The following is a 26401-nucleotide window of genomic DNA, read 5'->3' as shown; positions in this document are numbered from 1 at the left end:
AATACATGTACAAACCAGATTAAATAAACTGTACTCTGCATTGGGCAGCTGCTATCTCATTGTAGAGCCCTTGACTCTAATCTCACAGGAAATAATAATTTTTTTTAACATAAATAAATTAAGTAAATGGAAACTGTCCAAGTTTAACCCCCTCCCCAAACTGAGCCAGAAACAGAAAAATAGTGGTTTGCAATATTATTATTTTCATTAGATATGATACAAACTGTTGTGGTTTTCATAAGACGTGTACAAACCAGATTAAATGGCAGTGACAATGTGTTGCTCTCTTCCATCTGGTCTTCCAAACAGACATGACCTGCTACTGTTGTTGCTGCTGCTGATTCTGCATTTAGCAACAACAATGCATGGCCGCATGTCTGTGTTGACCCTCAGTGCCTCTGTTGATTCAGCTGGCTTTGTGCCCTCACTGGCCCAGCCTGTCCAACACCCTCAATATACACTGTGTGTAGACAGCATCGATACATCATAATGAATATGTTCACTCTCCTGGGTCAGGCTCTGCAGATGTTCATATATATGTTTTATATTTAGTGGTGTGTGTTTCTGATTTACTATGTATGGAAAATTCTTTTATATAACATAGGAAAGTTAAAATAAGGTATAGGCTTCTGCGCATGTGTGTAACACGTGTGTGTATTTGTTTGTTTATTTGTAGAGGTATGTGTGCAATGCCTTTCCTGACGCTGCCTGTCCTTCTCTCCCAGTAAATGCCAACCACACACATTCTCTTTCACCTTGTCCCAGTTTGGCTGACCTACACATGAACCGCTCCTTAAGACAGGGAAGCAGTACCCGCCGTCACACACCGACACATGCATAAACACACCAGTGTCTGAGTTTACAGACACACACCAGTGCAGATGTTGGCTCCTTCGCCATGTTTTCATTTCCAGGAAACCTTAGTCCTTTGCAAGAAGACAAATGGTTACTTATTTAACTCTTACCCCCAAATGAGAAGATATCTCTCTTCTTCACCACATGATGATTTTCCTTCAAAGGTATCCAGTCGACTGGAGTTCAGTCCACATACTCCATTAACTCTCTCTCTCTCTCTCTCTCTCTCTCTCTCTCTCTCTCTCTCTCTCTTTCTCTCTCTCTCTCTCTTTCTCTGTCTCTCTCTCCATTTGTCTTTCTCTCTTTCTGCCCCACTGTTCCTCATTTACTGTTGCATTTACTTACACACACACACACCCACAGACACATAAACACATAGACACACAGGCTTAGTGGTTATCCTGTGGGGAGAGGCCTGTGGATCCTATTAACAACAGCTATGTTCAGAGGCAGTCTACTGTATTTCGCTTTGGATTTCGGCCCTGCACCCCATTTTTACTCACAAACACTCACCATGATACAACACAGTGCCTCTGGATAGGCCACAAATAATACAAGCAAATGTTTTGATTGGCTACAAGACTCTAGCCCGCTCCATTTCATCAAATCCCTTGAAGGGACGCACCATCAAATATGGGAAAGAGCTGGAACTCATCTTTATCCAGCTCACACTACATTTGCTACATTTGCAACTGCTTGCCATCAACATGCAGAGGCCCTTACATCCACCCCACCTTCCTATGAGGGTGACACCCTGGTGACAGTGGGGTCATACCTCCCACAAGAAAATGACTTTTTCCCAAAACCTAAATTTCCTAATTCTCTGGTCTTCTTCTTCAACACAGAGACCTTAGCAACAACCAGATCTCAGAGATAGCTCCTGATGCCTTCCAGGGCCTGCGCTCCCTCAACTCCCTGTAAGTGGCCCCGAGCCGAGTTTGTGCGTGTGCATGTGCATAAATATCCACCCTGTTGTCATTTCCCGTGTCTTAAGCAAGTGTCTGTTGTTGTCTTTCCTAGCGTGCTGTATGGAAATAAGATCACCGACCTGCCCAAGGGGGTGTTTGACGGCCTCTACGCCCTGCAACTGTTGTAAGCAGAACACACACACATGCACACAGCCACTCTGCTGATACACTGCAGACATATACTGAATACCAGGCATCCTTTACTCCCACTCAGTCAAGGAGTCATAACCTTCAAATTAACTTTGTACCTGTGCATATTTTTTTAGATGGAATGCATAATGAATTAATGCATAAAGAAACTCTGACAAGCTGCTTCCCTCCCTCTTTTCCTTCTTCCCTCCTTCTTCCTTCCTCCCTCTTTGTTTCCCCCTTCTTCCCCCTTCTCTCAGGTTGCTGAATGCCAATAAGATTCACTGCGTTCGTGCCAACGCCTTTCAGGACCTGCAGAATCTCTCGCTGCTATCGCTCTACGACAACAAGATCCAAACCCTTGCCAAGGGCACCTTCACTTCACTACGAGCTATACAGACCCTGTGAGTCAAACACGCACATATGAACATGCTGCTGCACACGCTCCGACACATACTGATCCGTCACCATAAAACATGAGCCAACACAGGAGTTGTTTACTCGCAGGTCTGTGTAATAACACAGGAATGGAATCATGAGGTGGAGAGAAGAGTAAATCTATCATCTTCACAAACACGCGAACACACACAGCTTCTGCGGCCAGATCGAGATCAAAAACAGCACACACCACACCCTCTCTTTCCACCACCGTTACCCAGACAGCACCAATTCGGTTAAATGAATGTCTCCTTTTTTGTTTTGTTCCGATAAACAAGGCAAACCACACACTGTTATCAATACAGACCCCACACTGTGGCGTCTATCATGTCTGAAACAAACCGCATGACATTTTCATACATGTATACAAATACAAGACATTAAGACACCTGTTGAAGATGATGGATAGCGCTGCCCCTTGGCTCACCACACACACACACACACACACACACACACACACATAGGCATCAGGGGCACATGGTTTAAGGGTCTCAGTCTTTTGCCTGCATTCTGGAAAAGGGGTAAAAATAAATGCCTTCCCCCAGTTTCTGGTCATCTAAATTGACTACATAATTTGGATGACAGCACACACTCTTTAAAATTAAGTAATGTTTTAGAAATGTTGATTCATTTTTATGGTCATTTTTGGATGCTGTAGTTTGTGGTCCTTTGTATTGCATTATACTGAGTGGTGTTTCTAATCTTATGTCAACCCCATTTATTGACCACACATTGGAAACATCTTTCTGTATGACACAATATAGACCATATCAACAACGTTTCATTTCGGGGATTGTTCAGGTGCCGTCAGAAATTCCCCCGGAGGTCCCTCATTTCGGCCAGATGTCCATCACCTTCCGTGTTCTTTGTGTTGGCATTTTAAACTCCAGTGGATTTATGAGGACTATGGTTAACTGCTCCTCAGATCTCTGCAGGGTAAATCGAGACAGCTAGCTAAACTACCTGTCCAATCTGAGTTTTCTGTTGCACGACTTAAACAACCTTTGAACGTACACCAAAACAAGTTCCTTCCCATTTGCAGAGGCACCATTGCTCTGTCCGGCGCCTAGTGCCGCCCATGACGATTGTGATTGGTTTAAAGAAATGCCAATAAACCAGAGCACGTTTTTTTCCCATCCCGGAATGCTGTGTGGACTAGCCAGATCCTCCTCCGCAGCACTGTGGAGGAAGGTCTGGCATTGCGAGACTAGACGCAATATGATTCATCAGTAGCACAAACTACTGCCTCCAAAATGTTCATGAAGTTAACTGAGTGCATCACAATGTATCAAATCTATGCAGAAATCACATAAAAAAATAATTATATGTATTAAATATTAAATATATATGATGCATTATACGGGACCAAACTTGTAGAACTTCAGTAACTATTTTTTTGGAGTACAGTTTGCCCATAATCATTAATTTGGACATTCAAACATTTTACAGCATTAAAGAAGTTACAGACAGACATGATAAGATCATGTCATTATGATTTGGTTTAACATAAAGTCAATACACTATGATTTAAATGCATTTTAAATAAAGCATTTTTATTGTTATGTTTCTAGGGTTCCAGATGAGAGTCTGTAGTAAGTCTGACCTGTTCCCCTTCTTTCCAATCCCCCCTCCCTCTCTGTTCTCCAGTCACCTGGCCCAGAACCCTTTTATTTGTGATTGTAATCTGAAGTGGCTGGCAGACTACCTGCGCTCCAACCCCATCGAGACCAGCGGCGCCCGCTGTGCCAGCCCTCGCCGACTCGCAAACAAACGTATTGGACAGATCAAGAGCAAGAAGTTCCGCTGCTCCGGTAGGCTGGTGGCTCTGTGTCACTGTTTCCCTCTTATTTCTCTCTGGGGCTTTCTATCTCTCAGGCAGGCTTTGTTGTTTTTATTCCACTTGTCTCTCACTGCTCTACTCTTACTTTCTCTCTTTCTCTCCGCTGGGAGTGGCTATCTCTGCGTTGTTCCCTCTACCTCATACCTCATTTAATGAGTGATCATTCCTGGCAAAAGGTTTTATTCGGCCTATCATTTGCTGTGCCGGGGCTCCTCAATCAATATCTCCCCAGATGAACCTGGGGCCAAGGAGAGAAGGATCATTCGCTGTTTCTCCATTTCCCCTCCATATTACCACATTGTTAGTCTAGTTTCACATTCAAACCGCAGTGAGCTGAGATCACCAGTTAAGGCTGGTATAAGGGCTAGAGTTTCTGTACGTGCCCACCATTCCTCTGCCCTCTGCCAATCTCAGCCTCCATCTCCCCTTGCCCGCTCATCACTCTCTGCCTGCCAGGCTCTGGTTTCCTTCACACCCCCTCATCCCCTCATTCCTCTGCATTGCTGTAGCTGGGACTCACCATCCCCACTCCCTCCACCCTCTGCCCACTATTGTGTTTATGCACTGTGCTACGCTGTCTGGCACTCTGCACTGCTGAGGTTTCACACTTCTTTATAGCCTCATTTGTTTGGCTAGACCTGCTGAAGAAGCGAGTCCAAGCGTTTTTTTTCTCTTTCTTTTCTCTTTTCCATTTTTTGTCTTTTTCCTTCTTTTCTTTCTTTTTTCTTTCTTTCTCACTGTCTCCCTCTTACTCTCTCAGTCACTCGTCCTTAGCAACAGCCAAATATTTACCACCTTTTAACATCATTACTAGTTCCTACACATTTGCCATACATAGAGACAGCACTAGGCTTCTCTGTTTAAGTGTCATATACGTTGAGTCATGTGTCGTCATATATAAGCTTTATATATGACTGTTCTGAGGCATAGCGACACCACAGCTATGCAGGCCAGACTGGTCTCACTGACATCCGTCCCTCTTTCTTTTCTCCATCACAGCCAAAGAGCAGTACTTCATCCCAGGTGAGTGCTTGTAAATGTTCACACCTATCATTGTCTTCCTCTTTTCTTTAATTGTCTACCTGCAGCCATGTAGCAGCACCATTTTTCCATTACGCTTCATTTAAGGAAAAATCTCCCACAGGTTAAAGGATAATTGCAGTTTATTACACCTTGGGTCTTATTTTCATAGTTTTGCCATCATTTCTTTCGGTGATAATTACATTTTATTTACCAAGTTAATTGCTGAGGGCTGGTACCATGGCACCGTTGCTAAAACATAAGTCAGACTGGGAAATAAACAGTTTATACAAACTTATGTGGAAGAGAAAACAAAAAAGAGGCAAAATTATTATCCAAACTGCCTCTTGTTTACTGCTATCACAGTATACAAACAGATTTTGTAGTTCAACTTTGACCTACCATACATGCGGTAGTAATGTCCACACAGTTTTCCTGCTCAATGAGGGATTATTACCAACAGTTACATTGCTCTCACTTTTGGTTTTACCTCCATAAGTTTTTGAAATAATGGCCAAAACTATGAAAGACCCAAGTTGTAATGAACTGGAATCAACTTTGAATGTGGATGATGGTAGGATTTACAGAGGAAATGATCTGCACAGAAGAAACTTTGGGTATGGAAAGATCAGTTGAAATGTGTGTACTGGTGGGAGTGGCTCTTTAGGTATTTATACATATGAGAGCAGCTAATTGGGCCTATGAGTGACTGGACCAATGTGTGCATCTTAATGGGATATACGCGTGAGAGCGTCTGTTTCTCCTCAGCTCTGTTTTCCTAACAGTCTCAGCAGATAGAGTCCAAAGGAAGTGGGTCTTTGCTTTGGCATGAGCACAGACAGTCACTCACCAAGAGGGGCAGAAAAGGAGGGAGGGAGAGAAGGACAGAAGGGGAAGGAAAGTGTGTCCTTTCTATCAGTAAAAGCTAAAGAAAATAAAGCCCACCAGAGGACCCAGATTCCTATCAGCGGATGTTTCCGGACCTCTTAACAAGAGCACTTCCAAGAAAATAACTAGGAGGAGCAGTGATGTGTGTCGAACTCTGTGTGTGTGTGTGTGTGTGTGTGTGTGTGTGTGTGTGTGTGTGTGTGTGTGTGTGTGTGTGTGTGTGTGTGTGTGTGTGTGTGTGTGTGTGTGTGTGTGTGCGTGTGCACACGCGTGCGTGTGTGTAAATTAATGTGTCTTTGTGTGCTGAGCTGAGATAAAGCTCTACACTGGCTTAGAGAACAAATGGGAGTACTATGTAAGCAGAAGTAAGATCAAAGCCAAATGTGATTAATGAGAATTTCTCCCTCCCTGAATGATAACAATAAAAGCCTCCACGATACGCACACATGCACTCAACACACAAAATCCCCGACAGTACGGGAATTCCATAATAAATTGATAATGAGAACCAAGCTGCAAGGAATTATGAGAACTTCAACTCCGGCGATGAGTCATTTTGCGCCTCAGAGAAGGAAAAACCTCATCCCTCTTCTATGTGTTTTCTCCAGTTTCGTTTAAATCTGCTGACAGTAAAAGTGTCCCCACCACGCGCTTGTGACGATGACGATGACTCAGGCTCACGAATCTCCCCCGGCTCCTCTACATCCTCAAGATCAAAGCACTGTGCTGTACTTTCATTGCTTCCCCTGTAGCAGGAAATGCCTTTTCCTGTTGTCTGGCCTAGCGAGGGAAAGTTCCTTAATGACCTGCATTACTGTGTCTATCTGCATTTTCCACTGAGCCACTCTAAGAAGTGACACAGCTTCAGAAAAAGTCATTGCAGGGGCAGCCAGAGGAAGTAATTTCTGTTCATGCAAATAAACTCTTCAACCGTATTCTAATAAAGTCAACGATGAGGGTTTGGGTTAAGGTTCTGGTTTCAAATGTCGCTCCATTTATTTAGACAGATTTTTGATACTCAACCGTAGGATTTTTGTCCTGGTTGTTTGAGGTTTTCCTGCTCAGGATTGTGGTCTGGTTGCCCTACGGCGTCCTGCTGACGTCATCTCCAAACCTCAGGCAGAGAGGTGCACCAATGTGAGCATGTGAAAAAGCGAGCGGGACACAAAACCATATCCTAACAGAAAACGCTGGGCTGTTCCATCTAAATGGAACATATGCACACACATAAGCTCTACACGCACATATATACACAGACACGGAGACACAATACACACACTCACAGACACACACACACACACACACACACACTGTTCTAAGTGGCTCCCAGCGCTGCTCCATTATTGAGCAGCCATGATGTAACTAGCAGCACGCTTTTTGGCACGTAATGTCTATTCATAGACAGAGGAGGTGCAGGAAAATGTCCCACACTCCCCATGCTGCCTCATTCTTGCTCTTCCTCCATCAGGACAGACGTCTCTCTGCACCTCCGCCACTCACCTTTTATTTCTCTCTCATCTGTCTCCTTTCACTTTTCTCATCCTTTTCTTCCTTGCATGCATTTATGTCTGTCATGCCCTCCTTTTTCTATTTCCACGCTCTCCTCTCCTTTTCCTTCACCTGTCTACGCACGCTTCCTGTGCTCTCTCTTGGGTGCTCTGCTTCATTAAAGCTGGCAGTCCAAATCCTCTTTGGCATCCCTATCTCAATCTACCCTTCTATAGTTCTTTTCACCCCACTGCTCCCACTCTATCACCTCTCTAAAATGACTCACCCTCCTCCCCGCCCTTCCATCCCCTCGGCCTCACCCGTTCGTCTCTCTCCTGTGAATGGTAGGAGAGCTGCAGGATGTTCTTGAACGTGCCTAAGGTTAAAGATTTGTTAGGGAAGCTGCCTTTTAGGTCACAACAGGACAAACTACTGACATTCAGTTGTGGAGGGAGAGGATGCGTGACTAAGAACATCATGGGAAAGTGAGACACATATATATTGTTATAGGGAAGCGCTGATGTCATTTTGTGTGTTTTCATTTTTCTCCTGTTCAGGCACAGAGGACACCCGTCTGAATAATGCCTGTAACAGTGATCCAGTTTGTCCTCCCAAGTGCCGCTGTGAGTCAAACGTAGTGGACTGCTCCAACCTAAAGCTCACCAAGATCCCTGAGCATATCCCTTCATCCACCTATGAACTGTAAGGAATCAGGAAAAAGTCTATTGTACACTGCTAACAGGAAAAGATATGAGACAGAATTGAGCCGAGATAGCATGAAAAGAAATGAGAATTAAGTTGTCTATTTCAACTTTTTTCTTTGTAGCCGCCTTAACAACAATGAGATCACCGCTCTGGAGGCAACTGGAGTGTTTAAAAACCTTTCCCAGCTGAAGAAAATGTAAGTAAAACTTTTATATTACTTTTTAGCTTTAACTATCAACAGTCATTCTCTAAATAGTAATTTACTTCTCTGACATGCTTTTCCGCCCACAGTAACCTCAGCAACAACAAGATCACAGAGATTGAAGATGGGTCATTTGAAGGTGCATCATCCGTCAATGAGCTTCACCTCACAGCCAATCAGATTGACTCGGTCCGAAGTGGCATGTTCCGTGGCCTTGAGGGACTGCGCATGCTGTGAGTGCTGCACAAACACATACAATTACACACTCAGGCACGTTGATATTTCTGAAATGTAAGATAATATTTCAGATTCTTTAGGCTAAGGTGTTTAATTTCTTTTCTTTATAGGATGCTGAGGAACAATAAGATTAGCTGCGTCCACAATGACAGTTTTACAGGGCTGCACAATGTCCGCCTGCTGTCTCTGTATGACAACCAGCTGACCACAATCACTCCTGGAGCCTTCGACACTCTGCAGACTCTCTCCACCCTGTGAGACCCTGGCATACACACAAGCTTAGCTTTAATTGTGCATTTTAATGTTACAATGCTTTTACAATCTCTCTTACGCTCACTTTCTCCCAGTAACCTTTTGGCCAACTCCTTCAACTGTGACTGCCGGTTGGCCTGGCTCGGCGATTGGCTGAGGAGTAGGAAGATTGTGACCGGTAATCCTCGCTGCCAGCGTCCTGCCTTTCTGAAGGAGATCCCTCTGCAGGATGTGGCTCTGCCTGACTTCCGCTGTGAGGAGGGTAGGTGGTGCCAAGACACACAACCAACTGCCTGCCATGATTTGAGTCTCATTCTGTTTGTCCTTATTTAGACCATCTCTGAACTTTTGTTGCAGCTTCTCCATTTTAAATGAAGTAATCTGGCTCTTTGAAAGAAGATACACATCTCCAATATAGCAGATGACCTCCACTATGTGTGAAACTTATCTGTCTGGGTCTGACTGATGAAGATTTTAACGTTGCACTCTGCTCCACAATACATTATGAACAAGAGCTGCTTAAAGTGTCTGAGATCATCTTAAATAATGACCGCTATTGTGCGACTCTTTTGTTTACGGAATAGATTGCTACTCAGCAGTTCCTAAGCTGCTGGTCGATGCCGGGCTGAGTGGAGCTATTGAGCTGTTTGCCTTATTGACCAGTCAGCCTATTTGCACCTGAATGAATGTTAGACTTGTCTTTTGGCTTCAGGCAGCTTCCACTCTTTGCTCTTGCTGGTCGATATTACATTAGTGAGGCTCCTCTCTCTCTGTCTTATTTTACTTTCACAATTGTCACTTCCTCTTTTTTCATTGTCTTAATGCCTCACCATCAGCTTGAATGATTGTGCTGTTTTGGCACTGTCTTGCCTTTAGGTTCCCTTTGTCTTTCTACTCTTTCTACTGTTTTTTTTGCCAGGGACGACAGCTATTCTTTTGGCTGTCCTCCATGTCTTCCCTAGCCTCTTGGTCATTACTCCTTTCTATTCCTCTCTGGTATCTGACTCCCTCTATCTCCTTGGTTTTTTCCCAGGCCAAGAAGAGGTGTCAAGCTGTGTGCCCAGACCCCAGTGTCCCAGTGAATGTACTTGCCTGGAGACTGTGGTGCGCTGCAGTAACAAGCACCTCCACACGCTGCCCAAAGGCATTCCCAGAAACGTGACTGAACTGTGAGTTCCTTGGAATTAATTATTCTAATTGCATGTGTATCTTATCAGTTTGAGTTCCAGGTATTATTCTTTCTTTGTCTGGTATTGATGGAGGCAGGTCTGGAAAGGAATCCAAAGGAGATGATATACTGTAAGGTAGAAAGGAGCTTAGGAGGTATAAAAGAGATGAGAGTTAGTGAAAACAGTGGTGGCAAAGAAAACAGATCTCATCATTTGAAGAATGGGAAAGGAGTCAATAAACCCTGCAGTTATTCTCTCAGACATTCTTCTTCAGTGTTCCCTGCAGCCCTCAGGGCTAGCACTGATGTCACTCTCACACTCAGAGCCAAGGATCAGTTTGTGTGTGTGTGTGTGTGTGTGTGTGTGTGTGTGTGTGTGTGTGTGTGTGTGTGTGTGTGTGTGTGTGTGTGTGTGTGTGTGTGTGTGTGTGTGTGTGTGTGTGTGTGTGTGTGTGTGTATGTGTGGTGTGTATGTGTGTGTGTGTGTGTGCGCATATTTGTGGGAGGGCCAAAAGCCTGTCCACAGGAGCATAGGGGAGCAAGAGGACATTTTAATGAGCAGTTTTCAATGGAAAGGGGAGGGAATGGAATAGGTCTGGAACTTTCCAATACTGCTTCAAGTGGTTCAGACTAAGACACACACACATAAACACACACACACACTCGCTGTGAAAGCCTTAAGGCCGGTCATTGTCCCAGCAGGTGTGACCAGGTGTGCCCCTCTGTTCTGGGCTTTCATCTAGTCATCTGGAGAGTTTGCTACTCCATCATTATCCTAAGTGTCCTCTGCACCGTCATTACCTATCATTACTTCTGAACCTAAGGGCCCCCCTAACTAAAAAGCAACCCCCCCCCAGCCCTTCCCGCATAGAGTACAGTCAACAACAATAGCAGGAAAAAGCCCCTGCAGCTCCACTCAGAGGGACTAGGACTCTAAATCTTTCATTTATCAGGGTGACAGCCCTCTGGTAGTACTTTGTGTTGGCAGTCAACAGGGTGGTTGCATCCCTGTAGGCATGATGTCAACTGTGGTGGAGTATGTTAACACACACTCAAGCGTTTGTACCTCTGTCACTTCAAAAAGTGGTGTGCTGCTGGGTCACATTCAGGAAATACTGCTAAATAGAAAATTCACAAAAACGTCACTGAATGTAATAAGTCTGCCGTCTTTCCCAGCTATTCTGTCCCAGTATTAAATATAACCCAATATGTGTCTGGAATCAGAATACTTATACAGGAGGCTTAGCCTTACTTCCAGACATGAGACACAATGTTAATTAAAAACATCTGAAAAAAAGTAATTGAAAGACAAAACAATCTGCTGTTTGGTGTGACATTAGATCAAATTGAAAAAAACATGTTCTGTGTAAAAAGTGTGATGTCCTGCAATAACTACCTAACCAGTTCACAAGGTGTAACTAATCTGCTCACAAAAAGCAGAATAAAATGTCCAAATGTAGAATTAAATCAACTTTTAACACCAGTTTATATATAATATAAGATAAGGCACCCTCCGTTACTATAATTCAATGCTGCCTTGATAGAGTTTGGCAACCCCTCAATAAGTACTTTTCATCTTGAAATTAGAGGACAATTTAACTTTTTAGAATGTGAGTGAAAGAATATATATTGACTTTTCTAGACTCATTTTAGACTTTTAGTTCTCCCTTTTATTATTTTTTCTTTTTCTATCTTATAACAATGTCGACATTGTAGCTGTTTTGGAGCTCTATCATACAGTCTTTCTCAGCAGCAATCTCAGATTTATTGTGAAAATATAATATTTTCAGGATTTATATCATATTTTGGTCTGAATGGATCATTTTCTGCCACTGACTCTTTACTTAACTGTGTGTCATTTTGTTCAGGTACCTGGATGGAAACCAGTTCAGTGTTGTACCAAAGGAACTGTCTACCTTCAAATACCTACAGCTGGTGTAAGTACTTGTCTGTCTGCCTCCTCTGTCTCATTGTGCAGATCAATATAGTAAGCATATGCCTTTTAAATTTTACTTGCAGAGACCTGAGCAACAACAAGATCAACTCCCTGACCAACTCATCCTTCGCTAACATGAGCCAACTTACCACTCTGTAAGTCCTGACCAGCCTCAGCCAAGAGCTAGTATTTCATTCCGGTGCTGACAGTAGGATGGAAACAGATGGATTTTACATACATGCATATGTAATTATTTTTACATTGCAGAATCCTGAGCTACAACTCCCTGCGTTGTATCCCCAAAATGGCCTTCAGTGGACTTCACTCTCTCAGACTGCTGTGAGTTTATTTTAATATTTTAAACGCATGCAGACATATGTGTGTGTTCATTTTAATGTATCGGACTAGGGTTAAGATTAGGTTAAAATCCTATTTTTAATACATTATGTATCTTGCTATTAGAGAGATTTGATGCAAATCAAATGTTTGAACTGTTTCTTTGTTGTCACATAGCCAATGCTTAGAACAGCATCTTCATTTGAGGCAGTTGAAGTTATTTTGAAAGACAAGTACTGAAACAAGATAAGACTCACTTTCAGACTAAATGAGTTATTAAGGAGGATATTTTTGCAGCTTGCACTGACTACAGAGGCGGTGCAGCAGATGCTGAGAATCTTTGATTGACTCCAGTGCACTGAAACACAGTCTAAACGCTTATGACAGCTTATGAACCCCCCACCCCACACACACACACACACACACACACACACATACACACAACCTCCGACCTAGTTTCTCTGTTTAAATGGCAGCCATATTGGCAGTGGCAGTGTTGTTCCAGCTTCTTCTCCTGCACACACCTCATCTTCAGGCATCTTCCCAGTCTGCCTGTTCACCTCTAAACGCCCCAAGCTCATCACCGCCTCACCGTCAGGGCCAAACACGAGTCCCCAAAACCTACTGTACAAAATCACTTTGACACTGATTACCAGCGAATGTTTTGCCCCGCTAACCGTAATGGTTTTGACTCTGCCTCCGGGCTTTTGTGAAGTTATGAAGTCTTTGATTGTGCACTCTCAGTGACCATGGGCTCCCCGTGGTTGAATCGGTCTGCTAAATAACTGAGATGTAGAATGTAAATACGTTCGACAGATAAATGACGAAACCAAAACCAATCTTTGGACCTGCATCCAAAGATACAGCAGCTGGATGCCTCACACTTTAACTCAAATGAACAGTTTAGTTCTGCGAAGGAGAAACAGAGACCAGGCCCAGCAGCACTCCTTATGAGATTATGTATGCGTGTGTGTGTGTTGTGTGTGTGTGTGTGTGTGTGTGTGTGTGTGTGTGTACACACGCCTGTATGCATAGCTTATATGTTTGTCATCTACTGGCTGGGTGCCCGTTAGTATGTGTGTGGGAGTAGACTTATCGGCCTTCCATGTGTGCTCATAGCAGGCACACTTTTTACTACTGACAACAAAGCTTCAACAAAGCCTCTTTTAACGGCGGGATTCGACTAAAGTCCCAATCATTACGAGGCACAAAGCGTAAGAGCCCTTTTAGCGTGGAATGAGAGTGAAACTCGGTCATCATTAGCTGATGACTCCTTGCTAGCCCGGGCGCGTCGCTTTGATCTCTAATGAAGCTGCGTCCGTTACTTCTGCTCTTACTCACTCACGCCACCTTTACTTTTAAAATATTGCAAGTGTGCTAGACGCCATGTGAGGCGCTCCCCCCAACACCACACGCCCCACACACACCACACAGGCTTAGAACTATATACAAGCTCAGAAACACACACACATACGCACAGACTGTCTGGACTACCTTATTGTCTCAGTCAGAAGGGAGTCCAAATGAAGCAGAAAACTTTGATGTCTTTACTGCTGGGGTGATCAATCATAAGCCTCCCATTAAATGCCAATTGGTGCCATGGCTTTTTTTTTTTTTTTTACTAAGCAAGGCTGCGTGGGTGCAACAAAACTGAAGCGACAATGAGCTCCATTTAATAGTTTAAACGAGTTAAAAGTTCAGAGTTGGAAGCTTCATAGAAAACCACAGTGAGATGCCAAAGCCGGCTACGAACGGGACACACTCACACACACTGAGGTGCAAAAGCCTTTATACAGCTGCACCTTTGGCTTTACAGAGCAGTAAAGAGGAGAAGAATCATTAACGCTCAGGGCTTCAAACAGACCAGGGGTCTGAGCCTGGCATAGGCGTGGTGTGGTTTGGTGCAAGTGTACATATGTGTGTGTGTGTGTGTGTGTGTGTGTGTGTGTGTGTGTGTGTGTGTGTGTGTGTGTGTGTGTGTGTGTGTGTGTGTGTGTGTGTGTGTGTGTGTGATTCTTGTGGTTTGAGCTGCAGATTAATAAGCTGCTAATTGGCCTGCTGGGTATTAGGTGTGAGGTGAGTGAGCTGAGACAGGGCTAGGGCGTGGCTCACCAAGACCTGGGTGGGAAGCTGTGAGAAAAGAAAGTGATATAAACAGAGGGTGATAAATGAAAAGAACAGAAAAGAAAGTAAAAGCCTGCAACAAATGACACCAACCAGACATATTCTCAAACTGCACTTGCATCTGTTAGTTGCATTGCTGTGGGTAAATGCCTGTATCACATGATAAAAATGTAGCTCAGGACTCACAGAATCACAAAAATATTATTAACTGGTTGCAGGTAAACAAGCCTGTTTGAGCATTTTGAACATGTTCAGTTGGACAGCCTGTGCAAAGAACTTCTTTTTAGTCATAAACCATCATTTTGCCTGTCCAGAAACATAAAATGCAATTCCATTCTAAGAATTGTGCCAGGCTAGAGATATGTTGACATAGGTAAGATGGAGTGATGTAATGATATACAGCTGTAGAAAAGAAAAGTAAAAAAGACACAGAGACAGACAGAGAGAATGTTAGCAGGAGAGCGGATCAGGTTTCTTCCTGGAGACTCCCTGGCTCCTTTCTCCCATGAGATCTCTGCCGAGCTGGCACGCTGCTGCTGGCTTCATGCCCTCAGTATCCTAACTCCGACTACCACAACCCAACTACTCACTCTACACTAATAAGCATTCTCCCCTGCACACAGGCCAATTAAGTTGTTGTCTCAGATGGTAACATTGTATATTTTCCCTTTCATACTTGAGCACGGCTATGCATCCTTACATTGACCAGCTTTGCTCTCTGTATCCTTTTCCCTGGCTCGTCCTCAGTTTAGTGGTAATTCACAGATCAAACAAAGAAGGAAGTAAGGTTTCAAAGACTGTTTATACATCTGTTCTCATCATGCAGGCATACAGAGCAGACGTGTCATGTATTGGGGCTGCAGACTGAGCTGTGGTAACATTAGCATGCGGTCAGCTGAGGGTTGGAGGTGGTAATGACCCTGCAGATTACAGCAGCCATCAGTCATCTAGCCATTAAGCCATGTTGGCTTGTCACCCTAGATAGTCAGAGAACATCAAGGAAAATAACAGTATATACAATATAGTGTAAATGGACAAAAACATTAATATACATGCATGTTCCCAAATATGCAAGCACATAAATATACCTGTCAATCTGCACACACACAATTACACTAATGTTTTTCAATGTCCTGCATATGGTACAGAGGGAGGGGGGAGTTGGCCCTGCCAGCCAGACGCACATAGAAACTTGACACCAGTCTTTTACAGACTTCACAGCCTCACATCTTTGCATGCTGCACAAGGCTCAACCAGAAATACATACCCAATACTACAACCCAACCCAACACTAAAATAAATAAGTATATTATGTAGGACTGTAACATTTATTTATTATGCCAGTTATTCTTGATTCATCCTATTTTTCAAAAAAAATCTCAGAAAATTGTGTATAATGCCGATCACATTCTCTACCATGACATTTTCCCGAGATGACATTTTCAAATAGCTTGTTTTGTTTGAGTAAAGATATTCATTATTCGATCATAGAAGACTAAGAAAATCAGCAAATCTTCACATTTGAGAAGCTGTAATGAGCTAATGTTTTTTGCTTTAAATGTGACTCAAGTGATTAATTGATCATCAAAATAGTTTAATTTCTGTCAATCAACGAATCATCAAATCCTTTCAGCTCTTATAGTACAATGGAAAGCACATTTTTTTCCTATAACGAAACATGTTCATAAATTTGTTCTTTTTTTCTTTCTCCATCGCCCCCTCAGGTCCCTCCATGGCAATGAAATCTCAGAGCTTCCTGATGGCATCTTCAACGATGTGGCCTCACTTTCCCACTTGTAAGTAGTAACACCCACACACAACTGTATGGCCCAATGGCAGCCTATGTGGTACTGTCTGCACTTACCACTGAGTTTGTGAAGTCTACATACAGACACACGTACACACACACACACACACACACACACACACACACACACACACACACACACACACACACACTTTCAGGCACAGAGGAGGTCTGGTCAGACAGACGTGGTGCGTGGCTCACAGTGGCCTGTCTGTAGTCCTCTTTGGTGGGCTTCGCATGAGCCAAGCCCTCCCTTAATCAGCCGCAATCCTGTGGTTAAAGCAACACACAGACCCCTGTACTGTCTCATCTCCCTGTGACATCTCTGAAACACACACACACACACACACACAGATGGTCTGTGGATTTTAGTGTTTGTTTATTTACGTCTGTAATTTTGAGTGTGGTGTGTAGCTGCTGTGTGGTTGTGCATGTACTCGTGGACATGGGTAACACTACACAGAAGTATCTTTGCAGTGTGCCCTCTGCCATTCAGCCTAGATATTCACATCATCCCTTGACAGTCACTGATCAATAGAACTATCAGTGTCAGAGTTGGAGAGGAAGAAGGGAGGATAGAGATAACTAAACTAAGTCAAGGCTGCATGAAAACTGGGCAAAGGGAGGGTTGGAGGGCAGCCATTGATCCACAGTCACAGTCAAGTTGCTCTCATGTTAGCAGATGTCAGGTGTCAGCTATTGGCCCGGTCTGAAAGATGAGCCTGTGTTCCACCGTAATGGAACAGCATCGATTCAGGAGTGTTTGTGCATCCAGCGGGAGGACAGAGCGGCATTGATTCACGACCACCATGACAGAAGTGGTTAAGAGTGCCTTCTGTTCGCACCTTTGCCTATAATTGAGAAGTTTTCCTCCAGATGATGTATGGCACAAATTGGCATTGGACATTAAACTTTAAATCTGCTTTATTATTTAAGATGCAGTGTTTTATTTGTATAGTACACAAAGTTGAGTTAGATTGTTTTACGTAAGGGCGTAGAGACACCTGCTGTCGATAGAGTGTATTACAGTGACAGACAGAATTGCTTACTGAACTAAATGAGGCTGAAAAGTATAACACAGCCATCCTACATTATCAAACCATTGAAACATTTATTTCCTTTGCTTTATAAGGGCAATTGGTGCCAACCCCTTGCACTGTGACTGTCACATGCGCTGGCTATCTGACTGGGTGAAGACTAGCTACAAAGAGCCTGGCATCGCTCGTTGTGCTGGACCGCAGGGCATGGAGGGCAAACTGCTTCTCACCACACCTGCTAAGAAGTTTGAATGTACAGGTGAGTTATAGAGTTGGACACTGAAATATAATGTAAGCAGCAGCACTATTATTTACCAGGTATCTACATGCAATTCATTGTTATCGGTCTGGCATTTTCTCAGGTGATGTGGACACTACAGTGCTGGCCAAGTGTAACCCCTGTCTGTCCAGTCCCTGTCTGAACCAAGGCATCTGTCACAGCGACATGGTGGAGATCTACAGGTGTAGCTGCCCTCCAGGATTTAAGGTCAGAGCTTTACAATGCTACCAACTGTGAATATCCTCGATGTGTTGCAGGTCTTGAAGTATGCATAATTTACAGCAAAAAAATGAAGAACATTATCTCTGTCTCAGGGCAAGAACTGTGAGACTGCTCTGAATGCTTGTGTGAGTAACCCATGTGCCAATGGAGGAACCTGCCAAGTGAATGAGGATGAGGAGGGAGAATACAGGTGAGGAAGGAGAGCTTTGAAATCAGTGCAACAAAGGAATGAAATTGTATTTATCCCACAAGGAACTTGACATAACAAGTGTGTACGTTTTTCACAGTTGCACATGTCCACTGGGCTTTGAGGGCCCCACTTGCCAAACTAACATTGAAGACTGCGAGGACAACAACTGTGAGAACGGAGCAACCTGCCTCGATGGTGTCAACAACTACACTTGTTTTTGTCCCCCCTACTACACAGGTTAGTGCATGCATTTTAGTATGACTAAAGAAGCAACTCTATTGGAACAAAAAATCCCCTTGTACAAAAAAGCAACATATTTACTATCTAGAGAAATGTGGTATGAAACAAAACATTTCTTGAAATCTAAAGCTCAAAAAAATTAAGAAATTCAAGATAAATATCCCTAAATGCAAATAGTGCTTGTCTTGATTATATATCTGGGATAAAAAAATAAATACAAATTAAATACATCATGCTGTAAAAATAAATTACTGTACTGGACTATTACTGACTTTCTTGTTTTGTTGTTTTTAGCAGGATGGTTCATGTTTTGTGTTGGATAACAGTTCATACTTTTGTAAATACTTGTTTCTATGTAGGGGAGATGTGCGAAGAAATGGAGGATGTGTGCGCCCCAGGACGGAGCCCCTGCCAATATCAGTCTACCTGCCTCATCACCTCCGCTGGACCAAAGTAAGTGTTTCCTGCCAGCAACATCAGATACAGCAAAAAATAATGACGCCATATATTGAAAAGTAGACAAGGACGTAGCTTTGTCTTTTGATTCAATTTGATTGAGTATTTTGTTTTGCAGGTGTGTGTGCTCTCCTGGTTATGTTGGTGATGACTGCAGTTTAGACTATAATGACTGTGAGGAGCATCGTTGTCAGAATGGAGCTCAGTGTGTGGATGAGCTAAATGGATACTCTTGCGTCTGTCCTGAAGGATACAAGTGAGAAGAGCACACATTTTATTTTATTTTGGCTAAATAGTTTAATCTGCTTCACTAACATCATCCTTCCTCTCTTTCCGTGTATAGTGGTCAGTTGTGTGAGGTTCCCCCATCTGCACTATCCCTGTGCGAGCTGGCCGACTGCCAGAACAACGCCCCATGTGTGGAGCGAGGCGGGCGTGCTCTCTGCCAGTGTCCTCCAGAGTTTGGGGGGCCACGGTGCGAGAAGCTGGTCAGCGTCAACTTCATTGACAGAGACTCCTACCTGCTGCTCTCTGACCTCAAGAACTGGCCACAAGCTAACATCACCTTACAGGTATCCACAGAGTGTGTTTAATGTGTAAACATTACTATGATTTCTGTGCTGATGCTGCCTTTGTGATAGCCTGGCTCTGCCCTCCTACGTACTTCCGCTCAATTTTCATTTTCCTTCAGTACGCTGTCTGGGTTTGCGGTATATTCGTGTGTTTTCTCCGGCCAAATCTTTACTGGTCCAATCAGCGAACAGAGGGAGTGGCTGAGAATGATGATATTGAGGTCGTGTGCTAGTTTGAGTTGTAGTTCCGTAATGGTGGCGGAGAAAGATGCGAGCGAAGCCATTCTGTCCTTTGTGGCAACGCTGCCGAATATCCAGAAGTTAAAGCCCGAGCAAGAACAATCTTTGCTGAGTTTTGTTGGTGGCCATGATGTTGTTCCTCCCCACGGGGTTCGGGAAAAGTTCAATTTTCCAGCCTGCTCCGTTAGTGGGGAAGGAGTTAGCTAAGGCGAACGTTAGCGTTGCTAAGCTGACATCACAACCAAGTTAGTGATTGGTTATGGCAGATCCAGAGTGGCTCTGGGCAGATCCAATAGTTTTAAACTTCAACAGAGTACCCGCCTTCAAGGAAGTTAACACTTGTCATTGGAGAGTGGCCAGACTCTCTGTACAAATTAAATGTACGAGAGTCTGGTAGGACCAGGCTACCTTTGTGAAACCTGAATAATTCAAACAATGCAAACATTTTCCCTCCATAGGTGTCAACAGCTGAGGATAATGGTATCCTGCTGTACAATGGAGACAATGATCATATTGCAGTGGAGCTCTACCAAGGTCATGTCAAGGTCAGCTATGACCCCGGCAGCCAACCAGGACATGCCATCTACAGGTCAGTGGCCTTTGAAAGGCTGATGTTTACTGTCACTGAATCAGCTGATTCATGATGAAAAGTTGGCATTTGTATTTTTTATCAAGTCTTATGTCCAATCTGTGTTCCTTTGCCAGTACTGAGACTATCAACGATGGCCAGTTCCACACAGTGGAGCTAGTGACCTTTGACCAGATGGTGAACCTGTCCATTGACGGGGGCCTCCCTACCACAATGGACAGCTTTGGGGCGGTGCGGCCCCTCAACGGGGAGGCTCCACTATACGTGGGGGGTAGGGGCCCTCTCCAGAACACACCTCCCTCCTCTGCAGGCACTCTTAACTACTACACTACTGTCAATCACCACCCCTCCCCCCTTGCTTCGTCACCACCGCAACCAACCCCTCCCCTCAACCAAGCAACCCTTCAACCCTGTCCTACCTCCACCCAAACCAAACCATATCCTCCACTCACACCATCCCCACCTTTAGTCATGGCTGTGTCTGCTAGGGGCCACACATTAATTTACAATAGATAAATATGCATATATCTCACAATCAACATATAAAACATGACTAACAAAAATGACCTTACCTATAGTGAACATACAAAACACCACTGTATAGTCCAATACATCTGTTGTCATTAAAGCACATTTCTTACAGTGTGTCAAGTACGCCCTCTAGCGATTACCATAAGAACTACCAGACACAGTCTTAACTTCAGATTTGTTTTGTATTTGCATGGATTTGTTTGCATTTTGTGCAATATGTGATTTAGCCACTCTTGACATTCACAAATGACACATTCAAAATGTAGCTGATTAATACCAAAAGAAAGCCGTTCTCACATTTGTTGCCATCCCAGCCCCAGTGTCGGGGTTGACATGACAGTTTGCTCAAGAGTGGCTCAGAATTTATTTTTTTCTTTGTTTCCGTGCTGTGTTGTGTTGTGCTGTACTGTTCTTAATTCATACAACACTACAGGGACATTTTCCCATACCCCTTTGCCTTTTGCTGTCATCTGTTTCAAGGATGATGTGTCTTATGGTGCAAATGCAAAATATCTATCTATTAGACATAGTCTAATATATTAATTTGGCAGATTGTATATGCACTGTTGGGACATACATGTTTGAAAATACTTTCCTCCATTACACTCATACCAGCCCCTGTGTTAGCTGTCTGTTTGTGATCCAGAATGTGCATCTTCACACCTTTTAATTCTTTTCTCTCTCCTCCTCCAGGCATGCCAGTGGGTGTACACTCAGGTGCTTTCCGTCTCTGGCAGCTCCAGAACGGTTCCAGTTTCCATGGCTGTATCCAGAACCTGTACATCAACAATGAGCTCCAGGACTTCACCAAGACCCAGATGAAGCCTGGCGTGGTACCGGGCTGCGAGCCCTGCAAGAAGATCTACTGTGTTCATGGCATCTGCCAGCCTGATGGGGTCCAGGGACCAGTGTGCCACTGCCAGCCAGGCTGGAGCGGGCCGCAATGTGACCAGCCTGCTACCAACCCCTGCCAGGGCAGCAAGTATGTTAGCAAAAGGGATATCTTTCATATTTCACAGTAAACATCTAATTGCCCAGTCTTCCCACACAATAGGCAGTGGGGAAAGAAGTAATCCAATCATTTTTTTTAAGTAAAAGTGCCAGTACAATAACATAATGTAAATAAAATGTTTCCCTCTGAAATGTAGTGGAGTAGAAATCACGTACCCCTGTAAAGTACAAGCCCTCAAAATGGTACTCAAGTACAGTACTTGAGTAAATGTATAGGTATTTTTCACCACTTTTTCACCTTTTTCAATGCTGCAAATCTATAATACTGCTCTTAAACATCAACTTCATTGAATTATTCACTGAGCAGGAAATTTGATCAAGGTTATTGTGTCTTACTAGGTGTGTCCATGGAAAGTGCATCCCGCTGGACACTCAGTCGTATCGCTGCGAGTGTGCGGAGGGTTACCGTGGTGCCCTGTGTAACCAACATGGGGAGCTGTTCAACCCCTGCCGTCGCCTGTCCTGCAAACACGGCCGCTGCCAGATCTCAGACACAGGAGATGCCTACTGTCACTGTGAAAGTGGCTACACTGGGGAACTTTGTGACGCAGGTTGGTTTGCCCTATGTCAGTCTGTAATTCTAACCGTCAATTAAGGCCCCTAAAAAGTAGGTATTTAACGCTATTTCCAAGGTGTTGCATTTTGTTTTTATTTTTTGTGGCATACTATACTAGAACATATTTTATGGAATACTATACTATGTCTTTTAATATGGATTAGTATACTATGACTTGTTATATGACATTGTTTATGATATACTATAGTATGACTTTTTATTTCAATGTTTTTCTGACATACTATACTATGACTTTTTATGACATTTTTATGACATAGTAGTACTTAAGAGACTTTATTTTGTAGCACACTATGACTTTTTGTGTGAAATACTATATATTTAAACCTTGTTAAGGCATACTATACTATGACATGTTTTATGACACATATTAAAGTGTCGCTGATGTAATCGGTTAGATAGATCGGTAAGTGGTGATGAGGTCCTAAAATTTATGAAAAGGGTCTTAAAAAGGTTTTAAAATGTATTAAATGTAACTTAAGGATTCCTGCATATACCCTGATTGAGTAGTTATGATTAATAATTGCCATTCATAATTAATAACTAATGTCTGTGGGCATTTTTCCAGAGTCTGAATGCAGAGGGGAACCTGTGCGAGACTTCTACCAGGTACAGCGAGGCTACGCCATCTGCCAGACGACACGCATGGTCTCTTGGGTGGAGTGCACCGGGGCTTGCGACACGGGGGCTTGCTGCGCCAGCCAGCGAATGAAACGCCGGAAATACACCTTTGAATGCAGTGATGGAACCTCCTTCAGCGAGGAAGTGGAAAAGACCATCAAGTGCGGCTGCATGGGCTGCATGTAGCACCATTCACTCACATTTCCTGCTGCTGCCGCCAAGCAGAAGATAGAAAGAAAGGAAGGAAGGAAGAGAGAGGACTGGAGGAAAGCAAGGGAAAGAAAGAAAGAGAGAGAGTATAAAGAATATATATAAAACCTCTATCTAAATATTATGGACAACAATGTTTGTAAAATAGGACATTTCCTCCCCTTTCAAGGGTGTGTGACCTACAGTAACACAGAGAAACCAACATCATAAGCAACAATGTAGAAGTGACAACAACGGCAACAGAACCATTGTATCTGCAACATTGTTTCAAGGGGTCCAGAGATTTCAAAGGTGTTGCATTCAGAGTGAGGCATCCCTCCAACCCAAATAACCCAGTGTGAATTCCCCATCCATCTGTAAGGCCTCTGACAGCCTAGCCACCATCTACCATCTTTACTTCGTGGAGGCAGTGAGGACAGTGGGGTCCAGCCTGGCTATGAATGGCAGAAGAAAGGCAGATAAAGACAAAAAGAGAGAAACAGAGGGATGAGAAGAGAGCTGGACCTTTTGACTTGGCAAAGCTATCTTGAGTTGAGCTTGGCTGGGTTACCTGGACTGGGCTGGATATGGTTTGGGTTAAAGTTGTTGTTGTTTGGTGTAGCAATTTCTCTGCCAGGATCCAGTCATCTATCCACACATGCACATGTAGAAGTGAACAAAGAAAGGTTAGAGTGGCACATAATCCAGTGCGGATGTCGAGGCTTCGAGGCCAGGTGGTCTGGCGTCACAGTTGTTTGCTGTGAGGTACCGTAATGTAGAAAGTCCATACAAATAGAGACTGCACTGAGTAGCAGCACTGAAAACGACAGTCGTACACCTCTTTGCAGTACATGATCACACACGCATGGCATACATACATTTACACAGTCTTAACACTTGTAAAAGTGAGAGAGCTTGTGTGGCGCAACTATCTATTCTGTTCATACAGCAAACCAATCTGATGCTGGAAGTGCCCAGTGATTATCAGTCCCCCAGCATGCATTGCCTCAGGGTCAGGATGATTTGCATAATCCCACCCCCTTTGAGCAGGAGGCTCTTTAGCCCTGCTCCTCTTGATGCCTGCAGTATTAAACTAGTGCAAACTGTTGCATGTGTGGAGAAGAGTTTGCCAACAAATATGTAGAGCTTCTTAATATCATTATAAATGTTATTACAAAACAAAAGGTTGCAGAATCATCTTCTGATTTTTGTTTTGTTGTGTCTAATTTCCCATATTGATTTGTTTTTATTTTTGTTACATTTCGTCTCATGAGGTGACCTAACTCCTTTAGCCCCTCCCCAACAACTCTTTATATAGAAATGCCTAACAGATTCTAATATATATATATTTGTATTTCATTTTGGTATAGTATTTTTCTATGTTAAAGAGTAAGTCTGTTTCTGGAAGCTTTGGGACTAGTGGAAAGGCATTTAGTTGGTTCCCTAGGTGTTTTTATTTGTTGATCTTACTTGCTCCAACAAGGTAATTAATTACATTTATTGGCCAAATATACAGCAGCTGGTTGACCTTGTTGTATAGAGGCAGTATTGATCTAGAATTATGTTTAATATTGTATATGTTGTCTTCCATGTGAATATTACATCTAATTCATGAGAGTCTGTGCTTGTTTTTATTTATTTTATCTAAAGGCGTTTTCCTGTAGAAAGTGAAAGACAAATATTGCTGACTTTCAAATATTTTCAAAAATTTCAAAAAGATGAAAAAAGGTAAAATAATGAAAAAAATAGCATAAAAATCTGTAAGGTATTTGTAACCACTTAATAGCGAGTTACAACAGTGTTTTCCTCCTCTCTGGCTCAGACATTCCTCATTTGCTGCAGGGGCTGGAGAGGTCAGAGCTGGGATTAAAATATGTCCCTCACAAATTTACCTTGTAATTACCATACCACACTTAAAGGCTTCTGATTGTTTTCATGTTCATTTTGTTGAAGTGTTGGGTTGTATTTCTATCATTTTAATTTGAGAGATGTTTGCCATGGAGGTGTTTTTTAGTTCAACAGAGTTAAAGTAGTCAAGCTCAACTGATCATAAGCTGCTGTCAAGCCAGAATAAATAGGATGAAGTTGCTTCTGTGGATAATGATAATTTTAAGGTATATCATCCCAGATCTGTCTGAATAGGCAACTGTGTGAAGCATTACATGCCTACTACTGACAGATCACAAATGAGAAAGGTCTGGACATTTCAATGTCTGTCAGTTCTGACTGGCTTTCCACAAAAAAAGAAGAAGAAATGGTGCCAATTACAGTAAACACAACAGTCATACCTGAATGTATAAATGTGTATAGATAAATATGACCTATGCTTATTCATGAAGTGGTAACTTTTAGCTGTTATTTAGTTTCCAATGTAAGATAGAGAAATCACATACTGTTCAATAAGTGACAGTCCATCATGATGGCTTAAGGCATTGTTCTCCCTGCAGATTGGGATTGTGTTCATCCATTTTGCTGATCTAAATGTTAAAAGTCTTTTATAGTGTGAAAGGCTGCAGAGCCAGATCTCTTGGTTGGTACAATGCACACAAAGCTCCTATTCATATTGCTACCCATGTTAACTTTGTTTTACATGCTGTTGATGTGATCCCAGTGGTGTACAATAACATTAAAAGAAGATCTCAATAAGGATACTGATGAACAGTCACTGTTAACTCTTAAGCTGTGTGCCTCGTATAGGTGCATATTTAGTCAAATGTGGCTTTCTTTCATGTCTCTGCACTGATCTGTACTGGACTGGTGCATTCAACTTCCTGGTAGACATCTTAGTGGTGCTTGTGCTATATTGAGATGTAATTCCGTTATCTGGTCACATGGCCAGAAACACAGATTTTCCATCCTTTGAACTATATACATAAATATGTTACTGTAAACGACACAATGTCTCTGTTGTATTGAACTGGTGCAAAAACGTAAGAAATATCCCTCATTGGGTTCTGTTTATTTGTGTTTTTTTGTTACAGGATTGATGGTGGGAATAAACGGAAAAACTCCCAATAATGCTGAATGTATGTAGTGCCACCGACAAAATGTTTACCAAACCTCCACTCTTTTTCATTAATTAAACTTAAATGTGTGTGCTTTTACGACTGTGTTGTCTTTTTTTCTATTGTCTTCTTTGTTATTTGATAAAACTTAAAACCTAACATTTTTAAGTCACATATCTCACAGATGAGAAATCCTTAAAGTGCACAGAGAAAATGGAAATATGGGCGAACTCCATCATGTGATATGATCA

The 26401-nt window shown here is 42.9% G+C and overlaps 1 protein-coding gene across 4 annotated transcripts in view; it reads left to right on the top strand.

Annotated features, from left to right (window-relative positions):
• slit1a (slit homolog 1a (Drosophila)) overlaps positions 1-24441 on the top strand; it is an 86620-nt gene extending 62179 nt beyond the window's left edge. Inside the window, exons 11-37 of one of the 4 annotated variants that reach the window (XM_039783210.1) lie at positions 1701-1772; positions 1876-1947; positions 2213-2356; positions 4038-4201; positions 5230-5253; positions 8184-8328; positions 8453-8527; positions 8623-8766; positions 8881-9024; positions 9118-9284; positions 10056-10191; positions 12059-12127; positions 12210-12281; positions 12394-12465; positions 16311-16382; positions 17526-17689; positions 17793-17917; positions 18025-18122; positions 18220-18359; positions 18722-18815; positions 18937-19074; positions 19162-19390; positions 20089-20219; positions 20336-20529; positions 21444-21732; positions 22101-22312; positions 22904-24441. In XM_039783210.1, coding sequence (XP_039639144.1) covers positions 1701-1772; positions 1876-1947; positions 2213-2356; positions 4038-4201; positions 5230-5253; positions 8184-8328; positions 8453-8527; positions 8623-8766; positions 8881-9024; positions 9118-9284; positions 10056-10191; positions 12059-12127; positions 12210-12281; positions 12394-12465; positions 16311-16382; positions 17526-17689; positions 17793-17917; positions 18025-18122; positions 18220-18359; positions 18722-18815; positions 18937-19074; positions 19162-19390; positions 20089-20219; positions 20336-20529; positions 21444-21732; positions 22101-22312; positions 22904-23142 — 3625 coding nt within the window. In that variant the 3' untranslated portion in view covers positions 23143-24441. The remainder of the gene's footprint in view (positions 1-1700; positions 1773-1875; positions 1948-2212; positions 2357-4037; positions 4202-5229; positions 5254-8183; positions 8329-8452; positions 8528-8622; positions 8767-8880; positions 9025-9117; positions 9285-10055; positions 10192-12058; positions 12128-12209; positions 12282-12393; positions 12466-16310; positions 16383-17525; positions 17690-17792; positions 17918-18024; positions 18123-18219; positions 18360-18721; positions 18816-18936; positions 19075-19161; positions 19391-20088; positions 20220-20335; positions 20530-21443; positions 21733-22100; positions 22313-22903) is intronic. The other 3 variants (XM_039783212.1, XM_039783213.1, XM_039783211.1) reach the window with 3 other exon arrangements.
• The last annotated feature ends 1960 nt before the right edge of the window (positions 24442-26401 follow it).

The sequence above is a fragment of the Perca fluviatilis genome, chromosome 19 (assembly GCF_010015445.1).
Source record: "Perca fluviatilis chromosome 19, GENO_Pfluv_1.0, whole genome shotgun sequence".
Classification (NCBI taxonomy): Eukaryota; Metazoa; Chordata; class Actinopteri; order Perciformes; family Percidae; genus Perca; species Perca fluviatilis.
Note: the sequence above shows the minus strand (reverse complement) of the source record. Positions and strands in the feature narration are given on the sequence as shown.